Raw genomic sequence first — 12,043 nt, forward strand, 5'->3', positions numbered from 1 at the left:
ACAGTATGACAAAGAATGTACTTCACTGAGGCAAAATCCAATGGAGAAAGATGGCATACAGCAAGCTATTTACAGGAGAGCTGTTATGAACAAAAGATGAGGGAATAAAGGGAGGAAAGTGGTAATAGGACAAGAAAAAGGCTGGAATCTATATGAGAAAGAAAAGTATGGGGATAGTTAGAATATAGCCAAACTGGATTACCTAGTTTAGAGAAAGGAAGGTGGAAAAAGTTGCCAGGGAGAAACATGAGCTGACTGTGTTAGGACAGTCTGAAGGAAAAAAGGTGCAGAGACAAACCTGCATAAAAATCTGTACCAATCAAAAAGCACATTGTCTCCAAAGCCTCTGATGGAACTGAAGGTTTTGAATTCCACCATTTATTTTCTCTTTGTCAATATAGACAAATATGCATACATTTAAATTGTGTTATTTAAGTTTTCCAACTCATGTATGAAAAAAATGGAACTAATAGAATTACATCTGCTTATGACCAAATGCTATTTATAATATGGTCTTCACCTATATATGCATAAAATATAATATATATAGTATAGTATATGTAATATATAGCTATATATTATAGTTATAGTATATTATATACAGTTTATAATATATATTATATAATAGATATATAGTATATATAATATACTATAGAAAGTAATAAATATAGACATTGGTATGCACTTTAAGTAAATCTGTATCTAATATACTACTTATATTACATTTTTTAAGTCAACCCTCAAAGTGATTATGCACATTATTAACAAGAACAAAATAATTATTAACATTATAAATAATAATAAAATATTTTTACAAAAAAAATTATTCTGATTTTTCATTACAGATGATTAATTAAATCAATGAAAGGTACTAAAAAACCTTAAGAATTGAAAATGGTACTGAAAACAAAAAAACCTCCAGACAAATAGCCCCCAAGAATGCCATTGCACTATCACTGGAGGAAATTATTGGAAAATAAAATTTAGGAAAATCTAATTAGTTTTGGTAATATTCCATTATGAGTGGCTAAAGATTTGATTTCCTCGTAGAAGGTTAAGATTGAATACATTCCTATCCATCCCTTATGAAGCAAAAAGGGTTTCAGAAAGAAGTGGAGAACCAGAGTATTCCCAAAAGAGGTGTGCTACCCATTCTTCTCAAGTAGGTAAAAATAACTTCAGCCTGCTGATATTTAGTAGCCCCACATGCTTCATGTGCTGCTGTACACAAATGTATGAGCTGAACACTATTCCTGCCCTGACTGCAACATGAATAAAAATTCATGTGTGAATATGTTTCACCTACTACTAGAGGAAAGAAATCTATTAAGATGAATAAGTGCTGTAATACACAGTTACTGCTAATTATCAAAATATTTTTCTACTAATTAGTGGAAAAAGCATAGTAGTTTAAGACTGAGTGAATAGTTTGGAAAATACAAAAGCACAGAAGAAAGAGTGAAACTGGCTACTGAGAGCTGGCTCCGAATGCTCGAGTGATAGTTGGGTCATTACCAAGAGGAGAGAACATTCTACCATAATGTCTTCAAGTTTGCTACTACACATAAACATATGTAATTAAAGGACTGAATCTCAACTCAAAACAGTTGGAAGTCTAAATTATCATTCAAAAAGATGAGTAAGCCAGTAAACAGACAGACTCAACTTTGTGTTCTTGTATGCTAGCCATCTACAACTTGGAATTACACATTTTATTCCTAAGGCTTTCTGTCTTCCTGGGATGAAACCTCGGTCATGAGAACTTTTCCTTTAATATTAGAGGGGAGGAAATACCTTGGGGGAGAACACTTGTTCAAAACAGCAAAATACAAAAACAGTAAAACAGGGAATGACAACTCTGTTCCAACAAGTGCATTTTTCTCCTTTGGCCATTTTTGGATGTTTACCGAAAATGGAAAAAAAAATTAAATCAGAACAGTAAAAAGAAATGCAATGGATGTTTCTCAATTATTGAAATTATCCTTTTGAAAAACAAAACAAAGTCAGGTACATACCAGATGTTAACTTTTATCTTCATATCAACAACCAACCTGACAATTCTAAAATGCTAGACTATCTTTTTCAAATAACTGCTACTGTCTAAATTAAGTAGTTATGCTAGTTAAACTCTCCTGAGCAACTCTAACTACAAACTGTATTTCAAAACGTTCTGTTTACTTTACACCATTCTGAACCACAGATGACAAAGTTTGCTTGAAGCTGTAATTACTCTGCAAAGCTGGGAAGCCAATTAGAGGGCCTGAAACCTGCCAGTTCCAAAAAAAAAAAAAAAAAAGCACAGATCATCTGTTCAGATTTTATTAAAAAGTTTAAAGTTTGAATTCTATAACTTTAACTGTATAATCACCAGCATTCTTTTCCTAAATGCAGTCATTCAGCATTAAAAAAAACAGAACACTAATACCATTTTATTATTTCATATATGAAAGGCTTCAACTTCAGCAGAATGTGTTGATATGGCTAGACAGGAATACTAAACATTCAAGCAGCCATAAAAAATTGTACTAAAAAATGAACAGAAGGCTGCATATCTGAGAAATTATTTCTAATACAGACAATTCAGACTGAGTTTTAGCACAGAGGATAACTTCCCGTGATTATCAAATTGTATTTAAAAAATAGTATCAAGCCACTGCTTGCATTATTTATAATGTTTGCACTTTTTAACATAAAAGACAACACAAGGAGAGTGTTGTCTTTACACAGATCTGAAATCTCCATGTATCTATCTATTTGCATAATAATTTAATCTTGATTTCTTATTTTTCTCTTGGTCTTTCCTTTACAAAATAAAAAATTTTGTCCCAACCTTTGCCTATTTAATTGCTAATCTAATTTTTCTTTCATATCAAAATCAATTAACACACTCCTTACAAATACCTTTTTCTGTTGCTGCTACTCTGCACTCCAAATCCACACTTCTCTCACGACCTTTTTGTTAGACAAATAGTTGACAAATAGCAGAACTAATAGATCATTTTCATAACACAGAGGCAAATACACAGATTTTTGCTCATACACACATGAAAGTCCATGGATTTTACACATAGGAACAAACATATGTGTGTAGCCATACACACACCCTTTGCTTGGTCCCCTTTTGATTCTCTCACTTTACCCAGTCCCTGAGGGAAATCTGCTTCTCTGAGGCTCTCCAAAAGGCTTTGTTCCTTCTTACTACATCTTATCTAGGGGGAGTATCACCCTAAACCTAAATTTGGTCACGCAGAGATTTATGTGAACAATTTAATATCTCTTCTTTTATCCAAACAAATACAGGTTTACCCTAAAAATGCTATTCCCAAAACTGTTCATAATAGATTGGTTTTGTCCATTGTTCCCTTGACCACATCACTCTCTTTTGAGCATTTCCCATTTCTTACCCAGCTCTATCACATCAAATATAGGTAGCTGTTCAACACTGTCTGTCCCCACAGCCTACTCTCACCCTTGTTATCATTTTTTATTCGGTATCAAAATGCCACCCATCCCTTTACTGTGACAATTTCATCATCAGTTTTCTAAAGCATTTCTAATTTCTCTCTGTTTGTCATACTAGTTTTCTTTAAAATCCTCCTTAAAACTTTCTTTCACCATGCATTTAAAAACAGGAGGGAGGGAAGGAGGGAGGAAGAAAAGAAGGGAGATGAGAGTAAAAATCTAACCTTGACAATGGATTAGTTGTTGATGTGCTGAGACCACTGCCTGTACTACAGGCTAATACTGTCTCATAGTTTTCTCATACTCCCCCCATCTGTTTGCATCCATCTGCTGTCACTTGTTTTATATTTGGAATTTTAGTATTTTGGAGCAGGGACTGACTTTTTGTTCTGTATGGGTAAAAATCCCACTTCTGTGGGGCGTGGCTCATGGCAAGTACTTATATGTGCTTCGATAATATAACAACAAATATGACCAAAAACACCCTTAATTATATTCCTTGAAGATGTAAAAGATCAAACTTTGTGCAGTTCACCATGCTGCAAAGTCTTTTATTTCCAATACTTCAAAAAGTACCAAGGTAGCATCTATGTCTTTGTGCCACTACAACATTTGTCATTTGCCCCTTCACGCAAAGAGGGAGAATGGAAATAGAAGATTTCTGTATGGGTTTTGCCTGGGCTTTACTTTGTTTTAATGGAAGAAAGTAAAATTATCTGTCCTTCTCTGTCTTTCATGCAAACACTCCAGTTTTATTTAAGCAGCTGGGTATAATCACACTGGCATAAAAACTTTCAGGTCTGGCTACAAACTTCTAAGTCAAAAGGACAGAATACCAACTACACCACCTAGAAAGTATTCATAAAGCAATCTTAAAGCCTCCCCAACATTTCTCCATCCAATAGAGATGGAAATATGTCCTATACATGATAGATTCGAGTTTGAATTTCTACAGATGTATTTGCAAATGCAGTATATAACACGTACACTGATTTTTTTTTTCTCTCAACTAGTGTTTTCAATATTGAATTAACATTACTTTTTCAATTTTACTATTATTACTTTGGAATCAAACTCACACTGTAATTATAAGTACAGTTATATCTTAACTCTGGGTTCATGTGATCCAGTATGGTAACAAATTTTTTTAAATGGACTTAAATCTCATTGAAAAGTTATTTCTGGAGTTGCACACAAGGTTGTGTCTAATGCTGAAGTATTTTGATACATTAATTAATCTCACTTACAACAGACATACATATTTCCCTATACATTTCTTTAAAAAATATCTTCAGAGTTCTTTACATCCTAACATTATGCCCCCGAAACCTTTCCATTTTCCTGTTTTGAAGATTTTTAGATCCTAAAAATAATAAAATCTTGTCTCTGGCCCACTGAAGCGTTAAGGCTAGGAAAAAGTAGCACAGATTCTCCATTTAGAATAGCCAAGGTTCTTGATAATCATTTAGAGAGAGAAAATAAAAATAAAATAAAGTTTATAAAAGGTTACCTTTTAATGGTAATAATATTATAATAAACTGCTTTTTATTTTTAAGGACAATAAAAAGGGTAGCTGTACCAGAGTGCTTAGAAAGCATTATCTTTCAAGACAGGAAAAAAGTTCCAGGTGACATCATTTTTGGCCAAGGTTCAAAGGATACTGTGAAGGGATACAGCTCTTCCCAATTATTCCCCATGTAAAGATCAAAATGAAGGCAAAGGGCCAATTCTTAGAGACACTTCATCCCAAATGTGCTGTGTGATTACCTACACACTCACTGAGCATGTGAGAAGTTGGGGTTTTTTTAAATCAGTGAAGTCACAAATCTTCCTCAAGCAGAACTGAAGTAGAATTCTTCCCCACTCTGCTTTCCCAAATAATGCTGACAATCAAAGACCAAAGTGGTTTACATAAAGCAGCATTTATTCCCCTTATACAGCAGTGAGCCAGTTGAAAACAGCATCATGAGGCCATGTTGGATTTTTTGGAGGGGGTGGGAGGGCATTGAGAAAATACATCCTGTTACCCGGAGTATTAGTTTTGCTCTCAAAGAAGCATAATGGCATTTTAAAAGACAGGACTTTTTTATCAGGCCTTTGCCTGTACAGAGAAGTCATACCAACTGAATCCAAAATTATTTTTAAACTGGTTCTGACTGCATAAATGCCTAAGCAAAAGCAATTTAAATTAACATATTTTATTTTGCAGTTGAAGTGGGCTAGGAATGCACACCCACTCAGTTACCATGACTCAGTCAATCAAGAGTATCTGTACAAGCTACAGCAGTTTGATTACTTGCAACTGCTCCTCTCTACCTGAAAAGAGCTGAACTGATTTTGAACCAGACAATTCCAGAAAGCTCACACCTCTGAATTTACCCCTGCAAACCAGTATCACCCGGATTTAAGTTTTCCCAATGAACTTCCCACCCATGCAACTACACCGCCTTCATTTATCTTCAAGTGCACGGTGAGATACCACGGCAGAGCTTTGTGTGAGTCTCAGTGTCAAGGCATGAGCGTGAAGGGACTAACAGCCTACTTCAAATACACAGCTCTCACAACTCCCATTTAAAAGAAGGTGGGTTTGTTAGGTATAAAATAAGCTGGCTCCACAGGAGAGGAGCCAGTGATTCCTACACACTACTCAGGATCACCAAATCTGGCTGATTTGTTCTTCCCGCAACCTTGCAGCAGCTCCAAGATGCAGGGCAGGGTGCCCATGGCTGCCTTCCCTGTGCACCCAAAGCTGGGAGAGTAGTGGCCACAGAGGGGTGAAGTCCATTCAGGACACCTAAGGCCAGCCTGTGTCCTTCCCCAGGGCTCAGCTCCACCCAGCCCCACTCGGTCATACCCTTCACTCAACTGTGTTTCATCTTCAGTGCTCCAAGGAAGAGAGATCCCTCATCTCCATTTCAGGCCCCCATGGCTCCCTCATGGTTTTTGGGTGGCTGGCAATGGACTGAGGCATATGTGTGCTGCCTCAGTCTCTCCCTCTCCAAGAGAAGAGTCTATCTGCTCACACACACTTCCAAATGCCTTCCCCCCACATTTCCTCCCAGAATACCCCAAGGAAAAGGCCTCTGAACGCTCCATTCTATGACAAAACATTCCTCAATGAGAAAGGCTCTATTAGCAAAGACATGCTTATCACTGGAAGCACTTTTAGCAGTCTGTAAAATAACTTCATTCTCTCCAGCCTTCTCCTCATTCCCAATGGAGTTCACAGATGACAAAAGACCAAAGAAAGAGAAATGCTTAGGTGTGGAACTTTAAAGTTATCTTGGAAGGAATTGGGGAACCACACTAGGGGAAATGATACTACGCCTGGGAATGAGCTTTACTTTTGCAATATAAAAAATGTCACAGGAGTGGAAAGCAGGGGACACTGGCAGGAAATTAGCTGCACAATGGAAGTAACTAGCTTTACAGAGTTGCTAAGAAAGTTTTAAACAAGAATCATACAAAGTAGAATTGTGCAAACATTCCCATGTTTAACTCCAACAGTACTACGAAAATAATACCACAGCCTTGGCCTTTTCTGCTTAAATAACAAATTGCAAGCAAGAGCCAAAGATGTCTGTCATTTGGAGAGCAAAAAGTAGACTGAGACCACACTCTCACTTTACAGATAGCTACAAAGATTACATGAAGATAGGACTGTAAAGACATATCTTTAAGTCCCTGCCAACCTAATCAAGATGGTATTAACAGTGATCTCACACTCCATCTGCCTGGCTAGTAATTTATGAAAACGTACTTCACTATTACAGGAAAAATATGTTGCGCTGCTTGTGGCCACAAACCTACTGCAGCACCTCAGGAACTCTTGGATCAGAGGCCATGAGACCAGTTCTTGACATTTACCAGGTACTTCCCATGAGATGTGATCCATTCATACAGCAATTTTGTTTGTTTATTTGCCCTACTGATGAGCTCATCTTCAGACAGATAAAATAGATGATAAAAAACTTACAATCCCTTGCAATTTAGAGTGTAATACCATCCTGGTTTGCTTTTCATCCTGTGAATTCTACACAGGCACTCCACCTAATTTCATGAGATTCTTTTGATGAGTGTTACATCTCCCTATTCTTGCACTGATCAGCCAACATTTCTGATAAAATTATGCCTTTTCCTGTCAGAAAAAATAGAAAAAGCCATGCTTATCAAAACTGGATTTTCTTCAATTAATATTGCATGCTTTAGCTTACACAGCCTAAGAAACAGACTTATGAGACTTGCTAGTTGCAGAAAGGATTTTTTTTTTTTTTGGTGGGGGGGTGGTGGGGATGGTGATTGTGTCATTTTGGAAAACAATGTGAAATCTTTCCGTTTCCATCAAGGCAAAGTTCAGGGACAGCATTCTAATATCAGAATTACATAACAAAATCTCTGGGAACCAAAAAGAAACCCAACCAAAACCAGTACCAACACACTGGTAATTATGTTATTATAAGTGCTGATTATGTATTTCTTTGCTTAGCAGAACTACCATTTGTATCATCCTTCTAGTTGGTGCAGCAAAGAAAGACAGACTATGCAATGAAGAACAAGGTAAAGCAGGACAAAAAAGCTCACTGTATTCCTAGAAATTGCGTTTCTGCTGAAAACCAGGGACCCAGTATCTAGAAAAATATTACCTGCTAAAAAAGAGCAGTTAGAATATGCAGAGCAATAACTAAGGAATGAATAATGGCCATAATTTAGTCAATTCCTACTTACATGAAAAACTTAAAGACATCACTGCTTTTATGCTGAATACCAACAAGGAAAAACAAGCCTCTAATGCTATTAGATGGTTTGCACAATCAATATCATTTTCTATTGCAATCAGAATATGCAAAGTTTTCTAGCTGTGAGATGAGAGCTTGGAGCACAAGATTATTTTCTTACCAAATAAAATACACAAATTACTTTGTATACACAAGGGCAGAGTCAGTCACAAGTACAATTTTATCAAGAAAATAGGAAAATTCAGTCTCAGTAGCACTTGTTCCATCTTCAGCAGTGAAGAGGAAGGGAACCCTTTCCCTAAGTACAAAATTAAAACTAAACACTGCCACTTTTTGTATAGCAGTACACTTAGTACAATTTTTAAAGAAATTGGATAAATCCTCTGAAAGGTTCTAGGTGCGATATTTGCAACTCAGAGAGATTTTTTTTTCCCCTTTAATTTTCTTCTCAAATACTTTCATTTCTGTTCAGAAACACTCACCGATCTCACTCTGACTGATCAAAAACCCTACAAATTTGTCTTTTAGAAACATCCTTGGAAAACACGCAATCTTCACTTTATCCAACAAATACACACTTTGTGGCTTTGTTAATATATGCAAATTGTCTGATTGCTTGAAATTACTCATTAACCAGGCTGGAGAGCTGATTACCTGATTATCCAAGAGAAAAATAACTTAGCATGATTCTGTGTCATTTGAAAGTCTAGATAATTTTCTAATTAATTTCAGTTTTCAAGTGAATTCAGAGATACTAATGAAAAACAGAGCAGAGGTCAGCAATCTAAATAAAGGTAAACGTTCCAGGAATTTTCTTCTTACAGCAATCATTTGCCAAATGTTATTGTTATTTAGAGACACTTTAGACACACACACGCACAAAATGAGAACTTAGACATCTAAAAACATTCCAAATGGTTCTTCCACGCTACTGTAAATACATCTTGTAGAGCTGGATGTAAGATTAGTGGTGCATTAGTATGGCACATGGCACTAAACTTGCAGTGTTACCAATAAATTCTGAATTATACACGAAGCAATATGTAGCAGATAATCTGTCAATATGCTGAGAGAATAATAAATACTGGAAATACATACTTGCCACTGAAAAGTTGTTGAGTGGATATGGCAGATCCACGTCCTGGGGCTTCTCCTTATAGCCTATGAAAGAGCCATCTGTCTTTAGCAGGAAGTATCTTGGCCGCCAGTTTTTTATATATTCTCCTAAAGGAGAAAAAAAAAAGTTCATTAACACTGTAGAAAAAAACCTCCAAACTTGAATATTAAAAAACATATCATATTATCAGCATCAAATATTAATTATACCAAAATATTTTCAGATGTTTTCAATTTACAGAGAAAACCTTAACCCTGTCCTAAAGAAGGGACAATTGAATTGCAAGGGTAAGCCTGGAATCTACAACAATGCCTCTGGAATAAGAAGTTATAGTTATGGTATACTAGTGTTGTATAATTCTGAATTTTATCACTCTATACTGTTCAAATATCCTACATGCTTACACAATAAATAACTAAAAACTTTTTTCAGGGAAAAAAAAACCAAGCTCTACAGCTTGACCTTTAATGACCAAATGAAATCTGAATGCTACAAGGTAGAACACTTACCCTGTTGAGCCAAACCCAAAGTCATTCATTTTCTCAAAACATACACTAAGCAAATACAAGGAAGTTGAGGGTAATGGGAAAACCTACACAAAATATACTTTAAAATATAACTGAAAGCAAAAGGAATAAACAGGAAAAAGTAGAAGGCAATCACCTTCTAAGAGGTAAGTCCATCAATAAACCTACCATGCCACCTTTCCCCTACCCCAGTCCGAGCTAAAGATTCTCAATTCTGAATCTATGAGGAATTTCAGATCAGAACATTCAGAACACACAACTCCTTAATTAATGTCACTTACTTGCTATTAAGGGTAAAAAATTTCCTTAATACTATTATACTTTACAGTGTCACACCAGAATTCAGTAACAATTTCATTTTTAGACTGCAATTACTCAGTTTAGTACAGGTTAGTTTAGATTTGCCCAACTTCCCTCATCTTTGATTTCTATAAGGTCTACAAAGGAAATAACGACTATTACTAAAGCTTTATTTAAAGTCACTTTCATCATTATACATGTGAAAAAACGTGTATTAACAATTTCAGGAAAAAAAGTGTATTAACAATGCAGAATTTCCAACAAGGAACCTAGGACTTCTCACCATTTGTGGGATGCTCAGAACAACCATCCTGAGGGCTGTACTGCTCCTGGGCTAAGCCCCAGCCTGTAGAGCCCTTTACCATCTCAGCACCTTGTTACCCACAGCTAGACAGCATTTAGGCCATTCAAAAGTCAGGAAGAAGTTTATATCCATCTAAGATGGAAGTTACTTCATTAAAGGATAATCTAAAAATTCATTCATTGCACCTTCACCTTTCCATCACAGCAATCAATCAATTGTCACTGAAGTTCAACATGGGAATTGCTGACATGGCCCTGATGAACTTGAGCACAGCTTGTAAGGATTTTGACAATACCCATGGCTTAACTGCAGCCACTAACATGTCCAATTTTCATGTATTTAAGCAGAGAAGGGGAGTATGGAATACAGGATGGAGAAAAGAACAATTAACACTGGGCTACTCAGGCTGGCTTTTGTAGCAAAACTCTTCCTACTGAGTCCCGCTTCTAGATAGCAGGGTACTTGCTTGCCTTTGCTACACAGACATTTTCACATAGGTAGAAAGAGTAGAGAAAGTCCAAGTGTGACTTAATTTGACCACTAAATGAATAGAGCAGATATGGCACTAGTTACATTTGCATTGATGCAGAGCTTTATCTCAGGCCTCTGGTTCTGGTTTGGCTGGGAACATCCCTACTGATATTTCCAGTATGAGCTCATTTCACAGCAGGAAATCCCAATTAACATGAAAGCATGCCACAAAAACCAAATCAAAACAAACAGGTACAAGATACTTTCTAAGCTGAAGTAGAAACACAAATGCAGTGTGGGAAAAGCAATGTGTAACTTTAATACCAACAACAGGGAAAATCTATATCAGCATTACATGAAGAGCAACAAATTAAGTTTGCTGAATACTTGAACATGAAATAACCATAGGCCTAAGTAAAGGAATGAGTCATATTTTAAAAATATTTAAAATATGCCCTGCAACAAATTTTATGAAATTTGCATGGATTCAATAGCTGAAGCCAAAACAAAACCTTATGTATCAGATCATCCAATATAAGTTTTAAAAATATTAACAACCTAGTTGCCTTCTTAAAGGGATGAAAAAGAGAATCATCTGTATTTTTCTGATAAATTATTTCTCATTTCATTGTAAGAGTAAGTGAGAGGAAGAGCCTGTTACTGGGTTTGCAATCTAGCCTTACCTAGAAGGCAGGCACCTACACCTGCTGAAGAATTCAAGGGCAGCATGGAGACAATATCAACCTGCCTAAAGCAGGTCAGCCATCCAAGGGCTCAGGTTTTAAAGAGAGTTCTCCTTTCTGCAAGGAATAAACTGGAGAGGGAGATAAGCAGATTCTGCTCTAGGGATCAGGGCTGATAGGGTAAGTACACTTAATAGTCACTCAGGAAAGAATGGCAGCCTTTGTTTGCTTACATACACTCTCCAGAATGAAACCTGCTGGAAAAGGAGACCATTCTTCCAGGTGGCCTCACAGACCCAGCACACACTCCCCTGATGCTTACTCCCTCTTCACCACTTAGGACAACACTCAAGGTTGAGTACCCAGGAGGAGCCAAACACAGATTCTTTTCATTAGAAAACTGGGCAGATTTTTAATCACCTGCTGAGTTATGCAGCTGATGC

At 36.4% G+C, this 12,043-nt stretch overlaps 1 protein-coding gene across 4 annotated transcripts in view; it reads right to left on the reverse strand.

Moving 5' to 3' along the window:
- AKT3 (AKT serine/threonine kinase 3) overlaps positions 1 to 12,043 on the reverse strand; it is a 151,401-nt gene that overhangs the window by 63,677 nt on the left and 75,681 nt on the right. For all 4 annotated transcript variants that reach the window (XM_074537262.1, XM_074537261.1, XM_074537263.1 and 1 more), the window contains exon 3: positions 9,297 to 9,422. In XM_074537262.1, the coding sequence (XP_074393363.1) occupies positions 9,297 to 9,422 (126 nt within the window). The remainder of the gene's footprint in view (positions 1 to 9,296; positions 9,423 to 12,043) is intronic.

This window comes from Zonotrichia albicollis, chromosome 3 (genome assembly GCF_047830755.1).
Source record: "Zonotrichia albicollis isolate bZonAlb1 chromosome 3, bZonAlb1.hap1, whole genome shotgun sequence".
NCBI lineage: Eukaryota > Metazoa > Chordata > Aves > Passeriformes > Passerellidae > Zonotrichia > Zonotrichia albicollis.